Source organism: Ursus americanus, chromosome 9 (assembly GCF_024610735.1).
Source record: "Ursus americanus isolate L20-20 chromosome 9, mUrsAme1.1.p, whole genome shotgun sequence".
Taxonomy (NCBI): Eukaryota; Metazoa; Chordata; class Mammalia; order Carnivora; family Ursidae; genus Ursus; species Ursus americanus.
The window spans coordinates 43,129,939-43,148,042 of NC_142135.1; the positions used below are offsets into that span (position 1 = coordinate 43,129,939).

Here is an 18,104-nt window from a genome sequence, read left to right on the forward strand (position 1 = left end):
CATTTCAACAGAAAAGTAGTAATTTGTTTCAGTAAGGTAAGCTAGTCATCCTGATTATACTGAAATAAGACAACTATAAACTTCTTCCTGGTCAGCATATTAACAAAGTTTGTAATATTTTCTTGATTTATACACTTACCTTAAAGGACCTTTGTATTTCATAGATTCATTAAAATCAATTGTCCTAACTGATACACGAAGGCAAATTAACTAACACAATATCAGAAGAAAAAAGCTCTCGTGAGTTGTTCTTCCCGTAAATCGACCAAAAGACTGAAGAATTCATCCAAGAGTTAGGTAAATGAGAAAGCAGCCCTTTTGTGAGCAAGTACAATGCTAAGTCAATACCTCTCCCTACTCCTAATGGTCCATTAGTCTAATGACAACTCCTCAGAGTCATAGCCTATATTTTCAATTGATCATATGACTGTCAACAACATTTATGAAGCACTTTCTATAGAGGCCAGGCAATGTACTAGATATTTTATTAATAGCGAAAAAGTTGTTTCTAAGCGCTTACAGACTAGGGGACAATGATAACAGTAACAATAAATACAAATAACTAATTACTAGTGTGCAGTTACTAGAAATCAACATGTATGAACTAGGGCACCCAGCACAGCCTGGATGGGAGTTTGGCAAGATTGGTGCTAATTAAGCCGAGCCCAGGATAGTAAACTAGGTTAAGCTGGCTGAGTGAAGTGCTCAACTCCGAATGGCAGCTCAAAAGGCCTTCAAGTAGGAGGCAACAATGGTGAACAAGAAATGAGACTTCCTACAACTTGCTTTAAAAAAAAAAAAAAGAAAATCAAAACCCCTTGAGTTATATTTTTTCTGCAAGATGGAAAAAGATTTTAAACAAGATGTAGACAGGAAAGAAAAATCAATATGTGAAAACATATGGAAAGGAAGAAAAACCACATTCATTTGTTCAATAAAGTAAAAACATTATGAAATTACCAATTAAATTCTCAGAAACTCAAGTAATATGCTCCTTCAGCTAGTTCATGACAACCCCTACCAAGATAATATATTAACAATCGTGTACCAACATTAATTTGCACAAATTTCCTTCTTACTGCTTCACATTCTTATACACAAGTGCTTGTTTTCCTTCTTCTTTAACACTTATGAGTCTTATTCTTCAAATTCATTTGCCCTAAATAAATTCACTGTTCTAAAAGGTTTCAAGCTTCAACCTGATTTCTAAGAGCCATGGCTTAAATGCCTATCACTTTATCTCCCTCCATTCTGTCTGAGACATAATGCTATGCTTAATATATTTATTCTAAATCCCTTAAAGCAAGAATCTGTGATTGTATTATTCTCAATTATATGTAATGACAAAATAAAGGCCAGATAAAATTCTAAAACAATTTGAGAACAATTAAGAATAACAATTTGTACAAACAAATGTTGATTTAACTCATACATCTTTTATTCTTCTTTTGGCAAACATCAGATAATATGAGCAAAACTATATTGCTCACTAGAGTTACATACATTCTCTTTTGCTTTACATAAGTTTGTAAACATATGTTAAGTGGATAAAATTCTTGGCTAAGGACATATTCCAAAACTCTGACATACACTTTTCTGAGTTAGGAGAAAAGAAAGCTTATAAAACTTCCATTAGACCATAATCACACAGCAAACTAAATTAGTATATGCTGTTTTTGAATTAACATCTGCCATTTTTAAAGACTTCAATTTTTGGTTACAGCTAAAATGATTTTTATCTGAAGTTTAATGAAAGAACAGAAGCTGACCACACAAATCTTACTCATAACCATATTGGCCATTTAAAAATAAAAATAATAAAAATAAAACTATAATCAAGAAAATTCCATTCATCTTATTAGAAAAAAATAGCTACCAATAAGTTATTTTAAATATAGATGGCATTTGTAATAACTAGGTTTCATGATATTTGTTTTATTACTTCTCAATGCTTATCTTTTGATTTTAAAGTAACAGATTACTTCATAATAAAGGCAAGCCATTTAGCATTTTATAATTTAATTCTTTTATAAATTTCAGGCCCTAAAAATTTCAGATCAAGGATTCCAAAACAGTCAGCCTTCAGAATATATTTTGTTTGGCAGACAGAATGGTTTTTCATCTTTTGAATTAGAATACCTTCATGCAGTACTTACTTGCTCTAGCTGACCACAGTCCCTACCAGCTTCCCAAATTGTCACCAGCTGGGCATGTGAGGCTGACACCCGTTTTTAGTATTATAAAACCCAGTATTTACTTACAAAAATTAGTTGCATTCATGGAGGAAAAATTCAAATATTATGAACTTGATGCTAAATCTTAATACTCATTCCTAATTTGGGAAAACTAGATCAAACCAAAAAGGACTCATTTTCATAATACTTAGTTACATAACAAATTATCAATGAGACATGTTTCTGTATATGGATACTGTCTTCTTAGGGAGAACAGTGTTAAGAGTAATCTGAAATCCCAGCCAGACAAATCATTCATATCACAAAGTATTGTATACTGACTTTACTACAGTCATAGCCTCCCAAACAGTGACTTTCAACTTTATCGTACATGTAACACGAACATTCTCAAATATTTGAATTAAAGGAAAGGTGTCATTAATAAGGCTAACTAAAATAACAAGTAACGAAGGCTCTCTTCTACTCCTAGAGAATGAAACAAAAAGAAAGGTCTTGTAAGACAAATCAGAAATGAGGAAGAATTTAAAGTCAAGTTGGCCTTGGACCCTTTTACATTGCTACTCCTTCCATTTGTACAAGTTAAAGAATTAGAGAGGCTACCCACTGTTTCTTAGTGGAAAAGGCTGCAAAGAAAAAAGCAGCTAAGTGAGGATGAGAAAAACATAACAAAGAATATAAAAATTTGGAGTTATAAAAATGATCACGAAATGATGGTACTGGAGCTGCTGGCTGGCTCAGTCAGTAGGGCATGCGACTCTTCATGTTGGGATCAAGCCCCATGTTGGGAAGACAGATTACTTCAAAAACAAAAAATAAAAATAAAATTAAAAAAATAGAGACACTAAAAAACTATAAAAAAAAATGGTGGTAGCAATTCCATTGGGAAGTTTAAGAAAGAGCAAGGAGTAACAAATCAGTAATCTGACAGGTCTTTATTTGCACACAAATAAAAGGCTAATCTGTAATTCTTTAGAGGTCTGATCCGATAGGGAACACCTATTTACCTTTGAATTTGTCTCATTTCTTAAACTTAACTGATTCCCATGTGAATAAATACTTTAAATTTTTAGTTATTAAAGCAAGTTTTTTGCTGCACTTTGACTGGGTTATATAAAAAGCTTCATAGTATTAATCCCATCAGTACCAAGGTTACTGAAATCAGATTCATTTATAAGCATTAATTAAATTTGCTATCACCATTACTACATATTTCCAATGACAAAGAGAGTGAGTCATTTCATTTCTTCAAGAAAAGCTACATTAAAATGGTTACTGAAAGCTTTTAGTAATAAGGAGAAAAAAAATTTTAATTTCTTTTCAGTGCAGAACACAATGTTCAGGACCCTATATTAATAAAAATATCAGCAAATAGGTTACTCTCTTGGTCTGTAAATGATGTTCTCCACAATGGACTCACAAGTATTTTTAAAATACCACTAAGGGAATACTGGTTAAAGTTTGACACATTTTTAAAAAAATCTGTTAGTAGCTTTGCCATAAAACTGATTTAAGGTAGTTGTGTTTTTCAGTAATGTTAGAACAATCCAGCACTTGTAAGAATAGTCATATCAGCACACTGTACTAAAACATAATTGTGCAACATTTTATAAACTAGCTGCAATTTTCAGTAGCTGTGTTCACCAACTGTGTAACAGAATTGTAATGTTCTCCTAAGCCGTATGCATGTCTCATATATCTGAAATGAGAAAAGGAGAAATGAGTAGTTTAGATGAAAGTAATTCATTGTATATAAATGTTTATTATGTATATAAAACCAAACAGTCTGAATGAATCACTCCACAGGGGTATCATTCAAAGACTTCATTGACATATTACTTAAAAGTTCAACACCATTTGAAAAGCATCAGCAGTTAGTAAAATCTGGTTCAATGACTCTGTAGCTGAGTTTAAGTCAGGGAATAACACAATCACTGGGGAGTAAAGGGAAATACTGAAATGCTAAGTGTTCAATAAGCTTAAATTTTTACCTAAATTTAAGCCATTATTGATTACCTTGGTTTGGCTAATAAACACTAAAGCCAATTGCAAAATCTCCATGCTGTGTTTCAGAGAAGAATTCTCATTCATGTAAAATACTTTTACAATATAAAGAAAAAAATCTCTAAGGAATAAACAATTAGGCAACATGAATGTATTTCAGCTTTTACACTTGTTGAAACTTAGCATTATTCACGTGAAACCAGGACAATATGAAAACTAATGCTAAAATCTGTAACCTTAAGAAATGATTTTATTCTCAAGTCTTACACAGGAATAAACAACTAGAGGTTTTTAAACAATTACCTAAATCACATATTGACAATGCTTTCTAATTCTATAATTGCCTTTAACATACAATAAGCATAATTAATGCATCTGAAGATAGATTTTTTTCTGATTAATCAACATACACAACCTAAAATCTTTGAATAATTCTTTTTGTCTTAACTATGAAAAATGTAACAGTAGAAATTTCCAGGTACTTACACAAGTATTAATGGGTTTTTTGGATATTCTTCACCAACTACAATAGGAGGAGAATCTGCCTGTATTATCTCTATTGGTGTTTGCAAAATGTGAGACAAAGCTCTTAGCTATAGGAAAGAAAAAGTGTTAGTAAGGAAAATAAAAAGGTAAATCTTACTCAAATCATAAACTACTGAGTATGCATGAATAGGGCAACCATCATCCAACAGGGATCTATTCTGTTCCTCACTGTACACCAAGAGCCTGCCACATAGTGGACACTTAATACACATTTGTTGAAAAAACAAATATAATATTTATTAAATCAAACGCAGAAGTTTTAAGCCCTGGCTGCGCGACAGCTTTTTACAAACAGCAGTACCATAGTTAATGAAGTGAGGACAGAGGTAGATTGGATTCATTATACTAGTCTCTCTACTTTTGAATATTGCTTGACATTGCCAGTTCTTAAAAATACTCTTGCTCAGGCACCAGACCAAATCAATTACAATTTGGAAGGAGCTGGGGAAAGGAGAGAAAGAACAGGGAAGATTAGGAAGTTTACTATTTTTTTTAAAGCTTTTCAGATGATTCTAATGTACCAGTGTTGATAACCACTGCTTCATAATTTTCAAGGCATGACTAGAATGTATGAGAACTGTACTATCCTTTCACGGAATTTCCATCTAATTAATACACAATATTAATTTCATAGCATACGTTATAAAATTAGAGCTTAAAGTCAGATGAATAATAGTTAGTAATAAATATTGGTAGTAACACTGTTTAGACTTACTATGACCAAGCACACTAAAGCACCGTATGTGTATTAATTCATTCAATCCTCACAATAACCCTATGGCATAGGTACTACTGTTATACATTTTAAAGACCTAGAATCTGAAGCAGAGAATGGTTAAGATGCCTATCTGTAGTCAAGCACAAGGAAATAAAATGACGTGCAACTGAGTAAGTGTGACTCTGGAGCCCAAGTTCATAAATTGATCATTTAACAGTCCTCACTCGTAGTGCCCTCATCTATATATTTACCTGATTATAAGAACATTCTGTCTAGAACATGGTCCTTTTAGGAAGTTTTAACAAAGGTAAGAAATTACTTCAAGGATATGGAAAAAATTCTATGCTGCACAACAACAAACCTAATCCCATACTCTATCTCATTCAATGTCTCATTCAATGTTCCGTTGGCACATTTTTTTTCTTATATCTGAAATAACATTTTTTTAAAAGCCAACATGGATTGGAGGATGTGAACCAAGCTCTGGAAATATCCTTTCTAAGTCTTTTGAAATCATATAAAGAATTTCTTTTTAATAATTTACATTTACCCCATTGTGAAAACAGCAAGTCTTAATTTCAAATGAATTCGGGCCAAAAACTTATGAAGGTCCTTCAAAAGATGTTTTAAAGGTTTTTTTCCCTCAATTTATTAATTTATTTTTAAAGATTTTATTTATTTATTTGAGAGAGAGCACAAGAGAGTGGAGGAGCAGAGGGACAGGCAGACTCCCCACTGAGCAGGGAGCCCAATAAGGGGCTCGATTCTAGGACCCTGAGGTCATAACCTGAGCTAAAGTCAGACACTTACCTGAGTGAGCCACCCAGCCGCCCCTAAAGTTTTTTCTCAATTTAAAAAGTCTTGCTTAGATCTCTAGAGCTCATATTAATCTGTGATTCTCAACAGAAAGTTCAAGCATCTTTACTCCTAACGTAGTCACACAAAGCTACTATGAAAACGTCCTGAGTTTCAGAGACCCAGGAGAGGCATACAAAACCAATGGACATAGTTCCCTCTGGTGGTTCAGAAGAGGTACAAATATAGCACTACTGAGAAAAAGATTTTGAGGAAGCATTCACACCCTTTCTTCCAAAAATATAGTTCTTGAAGTGAAATACTCCGAGCTACAAACTACTCAAGGTGACTAATCATCACTACACAGTATTAATTACACTGCTAGATTCGTCCAGCTGGCACTTAAGCTTACAAAGTTCTATGCATATACTACTTGTCTTATTCAATGCCCACAAATGCCCACAAGTACACACAGGGTTTTATTACCCACATTCAATTAGGAAACTCGAGCTCAGGAGGCTGGCAAGATCACAAAACTGAGAAGTGAGGGAAAGCCAGGACCGAAACCAAGGACTTTCTCTCTCATCCCCTGACTTTTGAATACCCCAAGCTGCCCCAGCACCACTTGGACCAATGAGGTGTTCTGTTTACTTTGCTTAATGAAACAAAGTTAACAATAAGATAATTAAAGCTTTAAAAAAATCCTGATGAACTCCCCACAAGTGACCTAACATACTGTTTTCCTACATGTGAATTTTAATGCATCAGATACTGCTTTGAAGTCAGTCAGTCAGTATCAACTGGAATTTCCACTGTAATGTATTGTGGTAGGATCTGGCCTGTAATTTCACACAAAAATACTGTTTTCTATTTCTAATCTGATGGATATGTTACTTTACAATAGTGATTGTCATCAGCTGAGCCACTAGGGTAAATTTTACTGTACTTGAATAAAATCCTCACTTTCTTAAGTCCAGAAAATCAAATATATTGCCAGGAGCAGCATCACAAATGGAAACACACAGGTATAAGATTAACCTCACCAACGCACAGATCAAACACGGGGCTATTTAAAATGAAATAGTGCTTTACTTCCCAAAGATACATACTTAAATCAAAGGCCTAAAAATGTTAACTCCCTATTTTAATGCTTCATCAGTAGAGAAATAGCAAATACATAAAGAAAACGGATACTCAGAAACTGCGATCATCTGAAAAATGTCTGAATACTACATATGGGATTTAGAAATTAAATTTAACAATCCACAAATACCACAAATAATTACAAACTTACCTCAAGCTGACCTCCCCATGCAGCTGTGTTGACAATATCATCACAGTACTTTCTAAACTCTTCTATAAAGAAAAATGAGAAGATAGCACTTAATAATTTTCATAACTCATGTTACAAGATCCCTTTTATAGCTCCCACAATTCCTGATCATTACTCAAGTTGTCAACTTATTCCTTCCTCTCCCTGCACTCTCCAGAATTTAATCTACTTCCCGTACCCAAACCTAACTCGCTCCAACTTTGTACCACCTCTCCATCTGAGAGCAAGGCAATGCATTTCTGCTTCTCTCCCTCAGACTGAAACCCAGGCACCTTAACTACATAGCAAGGATATTCTTCTCTGTTTACCCAGGCAACCCCCAAAAATACCACCAATATTCACTATCTTGACAGGTATTTTAAAGCCCAGACCTGCATCTGAAAAAATACACTGAACAACTAAAAACAGTGCAGCCTTTATAAAATCAGGTCTACTGTAAGACCCCGTAAGAACTGTGAAAAGGGAATTAGTGTAAAAGTAGAAATGAGCTGAAATTCCTTTCCCAGCAATAGCACCAGAGTGCCTTCACTTGTTATTTTGAAGGCATTTACCTTGTTTGCTTCAGTATCAGTTCTAGCCAAAAAAAAAGGGCTTCCTGGATCAGTCATGAGTGTAGGCAAAGACCTAATCTCGGTTTAATGGCACATCGTGAGCATACACACTTTTATACAGAAACTTAAAATGGGAAATGAATACCCTCCCTGTTTAGAGGAAGGAAAAAGAATTAAGGGCATCTACGAAAAGTATGTCCTGTGTGTTTGCCTCATTCATTGCTGTATTTCTAATGCTCAGAACAGTGCCTAGAATAGTCCCTGGCACACTGTGGCCCTCAATAAATATTGGCTGAATGAATAAGAAATTAAGTCTTTTACTTTTTTTAAGTTTTTGCTGAGTTGCCACCTCTTTTTTTCACTGCCCTGCAACTAGCAGAGTTGGGGACTCCATTAAAGGAAAGCCAATCTTAACGTCCCCTTCTCCTGCCCATCCTGGCCATATGACTTGCTCCCAAAGGATACTACCACACCTGCAATTTTCTCTTAAGGACTAACTTTCCTCCGTTCTATCCCTGATAGAAAACTCTCCAAAAAAAACTCTCAGTTTTTCACCTGCTCTCTCCTTTATTTGCTAGTTGTGCAGTTTTTTACACCTCTCCATAAATATTTTACCTTAATTATCAAAGGTGTAATAAGGCAGGTTATTAACTCATTTGTTTTTGGTTTGGCCAAGTCAAATTTTGCCTAAATATTATGGCTTATTGAGAAAATGAAATCTCCCACAGTACAGGATAAAAGTAGGATTTCACTTCCCCATCATTCTGCTTATGGTCTTTGGGCCCTATACTTTCATAGACTAGTCAAAGCTTATCTCCCTCTATGCCCAAATTTGTGACATGTGAAGTCATAAACACAATTTTTTCGACAATAATAATGAATCCTATTCCCACTTTTATCTTAAATGAAACAATATATTTAACCACAAATGGTTAAGTACTTAAAAGATCTTAATAAAGCAAAATGTACTAGTATCTATTAAAATTATAAAAAATAATTCTGCCTAAATTTTGAGATTTTTTCCCCCCTCCCTAAGGACTATCACAGGTTTTTCTTATTCTCAATCCCAGGAATCATTTTATTTAACTGCAGCAACAAGACATAGTGGGGGCAGGGAGGGAACGCATAGTGAAGAAAAATAAATTACCTGGCGTATACATATCTCCTGTATTAGGATTTGTTAAAAATGGCAGAAAGTCTTCCACATGGCCTTGTATATATTCAGCAGTTTGACTTCTCAAGGCAGCCACAGTCAAGGGGCATTTCTGTTCTTTCAGCTGATCTTCAATGGCTCTATACATACAGTGGCCATCAGATGGAATCTGTTTAATTTCTAACTGTCTAGCTGCCAGTATTTCAGCAAGTTTTTCACTTTCTATGTGTCTAGCTCCAGATAAGTTCTCAATTTCAGCTTCAGCTATCCTTTCTTCCCGCTCCTTTTCCAATGCAGCTTTTTTGTCCTAGGAGAATACCAGAAAGTTAATTTACAATAATTAAGACTATTTCACATTTATTAAAGGGATAGAAATTTAAGACTCTCAAAACTTTCTGCCACGTTCCTCCCTTCTCCCACAAGTATTATCATATTGATGATCTCATCACTTTCAGAATTTTCTATACTATGAACTTCTTTAAAGGAAACTATCTTTCTTATCTGCATGTACCCAATAACAAGGTCTGTACTAGGACAAAAAAAAGCCTTCAAATTTTTCTTTGCAGTCTATTTAAAAACTACATGACAAGTTTCTAAAAACTTTACTTACTGATTTCAAAGTACTGCCTTAAAACTGGGTTGTCCTAGGCCTTAAAGCAACATCATTATCATATTTCTGCCAAGCTAATCTAAGCTTTTTAAATTATCACTCAACTATTGGGGCATTAACATGCTAAATCACCAGTAAGGCATCAATATGCCAAAGCCTTTAGAAGGGTATGGGAATTCTATTTATCTAGCCTAAAAAAAAAACTGTGTGCGTACACACCCCCCCCCACCCACACACACACATTTAATTAAAGCAACAGATAAAAACATTCTTCTCATAAGAAATTGAAATATTACAGATAGACTGAAGTTCCCCTAAGCACCATTGCCAATTTCAATGCCTGCTCTAGGTCTGGTGAATGTCTTTGTAGATTTTTTTTTCCTAAGCATTTTAACAAATATAGATGTACTCATAAAAAAGGATAGAAAAAAATATTTTAACAAAAAAATGGTATCACATTACATCCTGCAACATGCTTTCCTTATTCAAATGTCAAAAGAGCTCCTCCCATGGTAACACATGCAAGGATGGTGTGGGGGTAGGGCAATGAGATCTGTGACATGAAGGATGGATAAGAAGTAGAGTGGGAAGGCTGGGGAAAAAGAGAAAAAAATCCTGGCACTTATACTAGCAAGGATCAAAGCCAGAAAGCACTATATGTTTCATAGCTGAACACAGTTCATATAGCTAGAAACATAGAAACATGTCAAGAAATGAGGTTGGGGGCAAAAAAGGTATGTGTGTGTATATATATATATATATATATATTTAACATATGTTAAATCTATGCATACATGGTTTAAAAATTAGAGAGATATACACAAAATGTTTATAGTGCTTTTTTCTGGATCATAGGATTACAAAATAAGTTGTTTCCCCCCACATCCATCCTTCCATCCACCTCCGCCCTAGCAACCACCAGTTTGTTCTCTGTATTTAAAAGTCTGGTTTTTGTTTACAAAGTAAGTTTTATTTTGTGTGTGTGCACACATTTGTGTGCGTGCATGTGTGCTTTTCTGCATCTTTCTAATTCTCTATCATGAATACGTTTTACTTATAAACAGGTCATGAATGCTTTTCAACTTCAGAGAATAAAAATAGTTAAGTTAAATTCCGCAAATCTTGATACCAGTAGCAAATTATAGTGAAGGATTTGGAAAACCAAGAAAAAGCAGGAAAAAGTAAAGATTTTCATGTGCCTAGCTCTCATTCCTCCTTGGGGCAGAAGAAATTAATGGAAAGGCGAATTTCAATTTAACTTAATGTCTCACACTTGAACTCCTTGCCTTTTATGTGCCATGCTGGAACCTAAAGCGATTTGTAAATTACCTGAATCAAAAGTAGTATTACCTCCCTAAGAAAACATACACCTATTTAAGTTTATTCCACCCGAATCCAACCATGACAGAAGTAACACAAACTAATTTATTTCACTGCACACCTACAACTATGCATCAGAGCAGCATAAAAATCTTAAAACACAAGATGGCACTGTTACTTTATGAAAGTCTAAAACATTTTCAGAGGGGAGAGGGAGGATAAGCACCTTGGATATCATCTAATCCAAAACCCCTCATTTTCCTCTGAGGAAACAGCACGCAGAAAGATTTCCAAAGGCCATACAGCTGGTTTAGAAGCAGAGTGGGACCAAGGACAACACAGAGCGCTCCTTCTATCCAGGCACCTAAATCAGAATAAAAGTTGGAGCAGATGGGAGCTGGAGTTAATGATGTTATGTACTAGTTACTAGAAGAGTGGAATTTTTTACTATCTGCAAAATCGTTTAAGCCTCTAAAATACTAATCCAAGCTTTTCACTTTTGCCCTCAAGCTCTCCTTCAACGTTACAAAGCAATTGTGTTTTCTTTCCAGGGCATGAGGTGGGAAATTCACTGCTTTCCCAGCCATGGATAGTTTCCCAATGGCGCTAGCCACTGTGGTTCCTACAGCCCTAGTGCTGGAGACAGAATGGCAACAATTAAGTCTAATGAAAACATATATTTAAGATGAAAACAGCAATTAACTCATCAGTGTATGGTCGGTAAAACTAGAGTCATGTCAATATAGTAATGCAGCAAAATCATCTCTGAAGAGAGCTGGGTACTAGTCCTGGGTTTGTATCAAACTTTCAGTTTGCCACTGAGACAACTGGGCCTCAGCTTTCTCATTTGTAAAATAAAGAAATTGAACTAGATCTCATTCTAGCTCCCAAATTTCCTATTTTTGTAACCCAGTTCTTTTAAGTTCTACTTTGGGCTCTTCCCAGCATACCAAAGAGCTTCTTCCATTGAAGCCTGCTGAATTAAATAAAATACTCCCTCAGTTTTTCTAGATTAAAAATAAGAGATTTGCTCTACAATATTCTAATAATAGATCTTCATAAAGTTTTGTCAAGTTTTTCTAAGAGAGGACTGTATCCCTCCCAAAGATACACACAGTTAATTAAGTGGCTTTTCATTCCCTGGTGTCTTTGGCCAAGAAAAAAAAAAAAAAAGAAAAGTTTACGTTTCATTTTCTTATACACTATAAAGTGTTTTCAGTTCCAGAATCCTATGAATACTATTAGTATAACACTGCAATAAAAAACTTTAGGTATTACTTCTAGGGAGTGTTGTCTGCCACAAGTTTAAGCAGCTGACTATAAAAGATACTAAATTTTCTGAGTATATAATTCAAAAGGTATGCATTTCAGCTATGCAGAATTTTAGGAGAAAAGTAATAAAATGTTTGAGAAAAGTAAGGGAGTTTAATTTTTTATTTGTTTTGTTGCCTAAGGGTCCAGCTGGGGATGAATAAGATTGGATAAAGACAGGAAGGAGTTGGGACCTAGGTTTTCCAGAATTAAATAGGCTACTCTAAGATGTTTCAATTACTAAGTAGAGGCAATTCCAGCAAATATTTTGTTATGCCAGGGCCAAGCAAAAATTCTGACCTTTGCTTTTGATCTATAGAAGCTAGATGACAAGTATAAGGCTCCCACAAAAAGAACACATATTATAAGTAGGGAGTTAAAACAGATAACCTCCAAGATATCACAAAATCTAAGTTTCATGATTCTATGAAATTCACAGTCATAACATTTACTCAAGAAAATAAAATCTTATATAAGTATGAAAAATGTTTGACAATTTGCAACTTAATCAACTTTCAAACAACAAAAAAAAGAAGATACAGTCTTGGGTTGAATTTCTAAGAGGCACACTGTGCAAGACAGAACACAGGCCTTGTGTTAAGGGCTTTGGAAATGGCACATTATTTAATATTTACAATAACTCTATAAAGTAGGTATTATTTACCCCATTTTGTACATACAAAACTGAGGTTTAAAAAAGTTAAGACTCTTACCCAAAGCCACAACAGTAAGTGGGATTAAAACCTTCATATGTCTGACACACAAATGCCCTGCCCTATTAAATTATGCACTACTAAATTATATAATGCTAAATTAGCTTAAAAATAAACATTTAAATCCTATAAAACATCAAATGTTAGTAAGACAATATTTGGGACTAAACACACTGGATTTAAACCCCTTTTTCTTTTTCCAAGTGAACTATCTAATTTCATTCCCATAATTTTGATTTCATGGACTCACTACTTCCAACCAATTAGTTTCCTTATAGCTCTCTGATGATACAAAATTTCATGCCCACATTTGTTTATATGCACGCGGTTTCTCCTACTCAATTACCCTATTTAATTAACTGTACTTTCTTAAAATTCCAACTCATTATTTAATATTTGGCACAAATGAACTTCTTCTCTGAATTTTCACTGCAACTAACCATTACATAGATATACCTGCAAAATCCTGAGAATTTTGTACACCTGTGTATCTTGCTTAATTTCTAGATTCAAATCCTTATTTCACCACTTAATACCATAGTTTTTAACCAAAACAGAATCACCTGGGCTCACAATTAAGTCTGGGATAATATATTTGTAAAAAATACCCTTTGCACACCCCCTTCCTATCCCTCTCTCTATGAAACCTGGAAACTGTACATGTTATTTTATATTACTTAGGCCTATTTTCTCTTCAAAAAGAGTAAGAATCTACTTCACAGGATTATAATCAGAAATGAAATTTCATATAGTCTATAAGCCTAGCATTGTATCTGGCACATATCAAGCACTTAATAAATGTTAGTTCAGGTATTTGACAAGAAACTCCATCATTTTTTTTTCTATTCCCTTCCTATACAACACCTAAAATACAAAAAGCATATGGCACTAACTTAATTACTTGGTGACATGACATTCATACCCGTCTCTTTTGTGCTTTTGATATCCGAGGTGGCTGACTCTCAAGAACCAAGTTTGAAACGTTAACAGCAACAGAATCTATCTGAAGGAAACAAAAGCATTACCAAGTTAATGAAAAATACTTTTAAGTTATTACTCAAAGTATTAGATTATTAAATTATCAAAAATCGCACAAAAAAGAAAATCACAAATATGTGTAATCCATCAATTCAAACTGAATAATAGTACTAGGTACACTATTATATGACGTGGTTTTGTCTCCTTTTTCTATTTTTAAGGGAGAATTTGTCAGATTCCCAAAGTTTCCTTAGAGCTCTCCGAAGATAATGCTCATCCCTGCAGGCTTTCCTTCCTTTTTTTTTTTTTTTTTAAAGATTTTATTTATTTATTCGACAGAGATAGAGACAGCCAGCGAGAGAGGGAACACAAGCAGGGGGAGTGGGAGAGGAAGAAGCAGGCTCATAGCGGAAGAGCCTGATGTGGGGCTCGATCCCATAATGCCGGGATCACGCCCTGAGCCGAAGGCAGACGCTTAACCGCTGTGCCACCCAGGCGCCCCGGCTTTCCTTCCTTCTTGAAATTCCTACTCCATTAATCTAAATACTTCCTGTAAGTGCCAACTCATTCAGCAGTTCATCCTTCCCTTCTCTAAATGCTGAGAGTACTTATAGGATATATAAGGTCCTGCACTGAGGTTCCTGAGTGGCTCAGCTGGGTAAGTGTCAGCCTCATGATTTCAGCTCAGGTCATGATGTCAGGCTCCACACTCAGAGAGGAGTCTTCTTGTCCCTCCCTCTCTACTCCTCCCTCTGCGTGCATGGTGCCCAAGCTCATGCTCTCTCTTTCTTAAATAAATAAATAACATTTAAAAAAATAATAATAAGGCCCTGTGCTGGATCAGTTCATTACTACCTTCATAACCTCAAATGTGGCAGGAAAGGCCTTCCTCCACCTCAATTATCCAGAACCTGATGAACACTGTTGAGTTTTCTCTATCCTCTCCCACCTACTAACTGATAACTACAGGTAGAAAAGTCAATGTATTGTTCAGATATCACAACCAATCTTAATCACCAAATGGCTATCATGTGTTTGCTGAAGTAAGAAGAAAGATGCTAGACTAATATTCAAGGTTAGTACTAGTATTTTATTACTGCAGCTGTAACTCAAACTAGTTTTTAGTAAGACAAATGCATAAAGCATATAGAGGCCTCTAATAACAAGAGACAGCAGTCTCCAAGGCTATACCTAAATTATCAAAATATCAAAATCAGATTAAGACTTCAAAGAGTGGTTACATCAACTTTAATAAAATTAGTATTCTTATATTTTTCAGAGAAATCTGCTAAAATCTACAAACTGCTATACTGGCAATAGGCAAGATACAGAGAAGCATCTGGAAAGCAATGACATCAGAATTCAGATGTTCAGAAAGAACAAGTTTAAGTTAATGAAAAAGATAAGAGGTCAAAGTAAAGTGGGAGTTTGTATTTTAACAGTTGAACGATATGTAGCTTAAGAATCAAACATTTTTGTCCTTGGAATCCTAGGAAAGAAATCTCAAAATTGAAAATTGGAGAGCAAATAAAACTTATCTCACTAACAGAAAAGATGGGGAGATAATTAGGAATACCATGATTGTGAACAACACAATCAAACACCTGGAGCATCATGCCTTGCTACTTGGAAATAAAATATGTTAAGGCATAGAAGGCTAGGATCTTAAAGAGCTAACAAGGCTAAGGAAAATGAGACTATGTTTAATATAACCACCACTGTAAATCAGCACAGACAAGTTGTTTTCCCTGTCAACAGGAGACCAAAAATAAACCAAGTAAAATGAAGTTATGAATACAGACGTAAGAGCTTTCTAACTATCGAAAATGGAGTAAGATTACGGAGTCTGTGATCCTTGATATCAAAATCCATGCAATAAACTACCATACCACACAAAGTTATAACAGAATTCAGATTCACATCTTGGAGTAAGACAGTCCTGATTTTGAATTCTGGCTTTGGCATTTAATAGCTGTTATGAATTCAGAAGGAAATTCTTAATCTCTGAGTCTATTTTTCTCTTGAAAAGTGGGATTATCTACATTTACTTCATGGGTAATACCTCATAGTAGTGTGTTACTATGAAAATAATGCACATGATATGTTAGTGTTTGGCACATAATATCTATTAGCTACAATGATAAAGTAAGAATTAGTTAAAATGATGACAGTATGCTCTAAATTACCCAAGAAACCAAAGTAAGTTTTCATTCATTACAACTTGTTCATAAAGCACTTTTATAACCTAAACATGATTTCATATTTGCTGTCCCATTTGATTCTTACAGAATCTTGTGCTTAAACAGCAGAAGTATTTGTATCATATTATATGTGGAGAATTTTATGCTCGGGAAGTTTAAGTAACTTTACCAAGGTTACAGTATTATTTAATGGCAATTCTGGGGATAGAAGACTGATCTTCAACTTTCCTTTGGTGAAGCTTCCTCTGGTCCACTTTATCAACCTGTTCATTTTTAGAACAAGTAAGTACTTGAAATGTACTTTTTTTGCTGGCCTCCCTTACAAAAACACATTACCAAGTAAATCGGATTACAGAAATAGTAATAAAAGGTGATACATAAGCATGATTTTTTGACTTTCTTTCCCTCTAATTTTATGATTTCATATAGTGAACAGTTTATCTGAGGTGGACAGTTGCTTTCAAATGCTGTAGGCAAAGAGAAACATCACTTCACATACTTTACTTTCCTTAGAATTCAGCTTCAGTTGCTCCAGTTCTTCTTTATGTTTCTGTTCCATTTCTGCTTCCAACTTAGCAACATCTTCAGTGAGTTGCTTCCTCCTCTTTTTGTCATTCTTGGGAACAGCATTCTTCATACCCTGAATTTTGGCTGAAAATCCACCAAAAATCATTAAGTCAACAACCCAGAGATTAAAAGGAAATGAAAAATCGGGACAAGAAGGGGCTGGTAAGGGGAAAAGGGTGTATACAAGTAATGATGTAAGCCAAGAAGACTAATTACATAACAATCAGACATTTGCAGAGAAGAGACCACATGGAGAGACCAAAAAAAAAAAAAATTCATTAACAAAACGTACACCTGTTTCGTGTGATAGCAGGGGGGGAAAATGACTCGAGTTTTAAATCTCTCAAGCATCCCTTTTGAGTCCTCAAAACTGAGGTGAGGTATTTCAAAACGCGTCCATTAGCGCCCAGTATCAGTAATTGGTTAGGAATAGTAAAGGGAGACGGGGGAGGGCCCAACACGAAATTCTCAGAACCAGCACCCGGCGGTGGCGTGGGGTAGCGGGGACGCGGTGGGCCTGAGAAAAGGAAGATTCTGACGATAAGGCGGATTAAGGGACCACCGGGGCACGGGATTAGGAGGGGTGAGGCCAATGGCTACTTTGAGAAAGTCTAGGAGGATCCAGATCAGAAGCCTCTCGGAGATACCCCAGAACCGACCCGCCACGCGCCCTTTCCTGCGTCCGAGAGACTTCTACATTCCCATTCCCTCGTCACCTTGCAACTCTTTCTTTTCTTTACGATGCCTTCTCACTAACTGTTCCTCCTCATCAAGTTCCTCCGCCAACACTGCCTCCATGACGACCAAGTAACCCTGCACATGCGCTGGTAAAAACCTGCACCACCGGCTACCAAGCACTTTCCACCCCTCAACCTTCACCTGGGGTGCCATTGGCCGTGGCTGGGACCTAGTCCCGCCTTCGAGGCGGTAACGGATCTAAGCCGAGTCATTGGACTGACGGGAAAAGAGATGGAATTGACGCATGCGCAGTCCCAAGATCCCCTCCCTGCCCCGGCTAGGATGAGGCGGGGCGGCGGGGGAGGAGCGCGACAGCGCATGAGGGTGTGGCCTGGTTCGCTGGAGTTTGCTGCCTAGCGATTGGCTAGCGCGCT

The 18,104-nt window shown here is 35.7% G+C and overlaps 1 protein-coding gene across 3 annotated transcripts; it reads right to left on the minus strand.

Moving 5' to 3' along the window:
* Nucleotides 1-1,416: 1,416 nt before the first annotated feature.
* On the minus strand, nt 1,417-17,910 carry OTUD6B (OTU deubiquitinase 6B). Of its 3 annotated transcripts, XM_045805990.2 has the most exons (7): nt 17,709-17,910; nt 16,925-17,076; nt 14,169-14,249; nt 9,287-9,599; nt 7,550-7,611; nt 4,683-4,789; nt 1,417-3,891 (listed from the first exon to the last, which is right to left on the minus strand). In XM_045805990.2, the coding sequence occupies exons 1-7, from the start codon at nt 17,881-17,883 to the stop codon at nt 3,807-3,809; spliced, it is 975 nt and encodes a 324-aa protein (XP_045661946.2). In that variant the 5' UTR covers nt 17,884-17,910; the 3' UTR covers nt 1,417-3,806. The 3 variants fall into 3 exon arrangements, with proteins under 3 accessions (XP_045661946.2, XP_045661948.1, XP_045661947.2); XM_045805992.2 differs by lacking the exons at nt 16,925-17,076; nt 17,709-17,910 and adding an exon at nt 11,449-11,586; XM_045805991.2 differs by lacking the exons at nt 1,417-3,891; nt 4,683-4,789 and adding an exon at nt 4,800-5,183.
* Nucleotides 17,911-18,104: the final 194 nt, after the last annotated feature.

Bases quoted from the DNA above. Each gene is read 5' to 3' on its own strand.
- OTUD6B (XM_045805990.2), bottom strand. From the start codon at position 17,883: ATGGCACCCCAGGTGAAGGTTGAGGGGTGGAAAGTGCTTGGTAGCCGG. The intron at 9,600-14,168 runs GTATGAATGTCA...GTATTCTCCTAG, and splicing joins CAAAAGCACAAAAGAGACGG to GACAAAAAAGCTGCATTGGA. The intron at 7,612-9,286 runs GTAATTTATTTT...TTTTCTTTATAG, and splicing joins AGGAGATATGTATACGCCAG to AAGAGTTTAGAAAGTACTGT.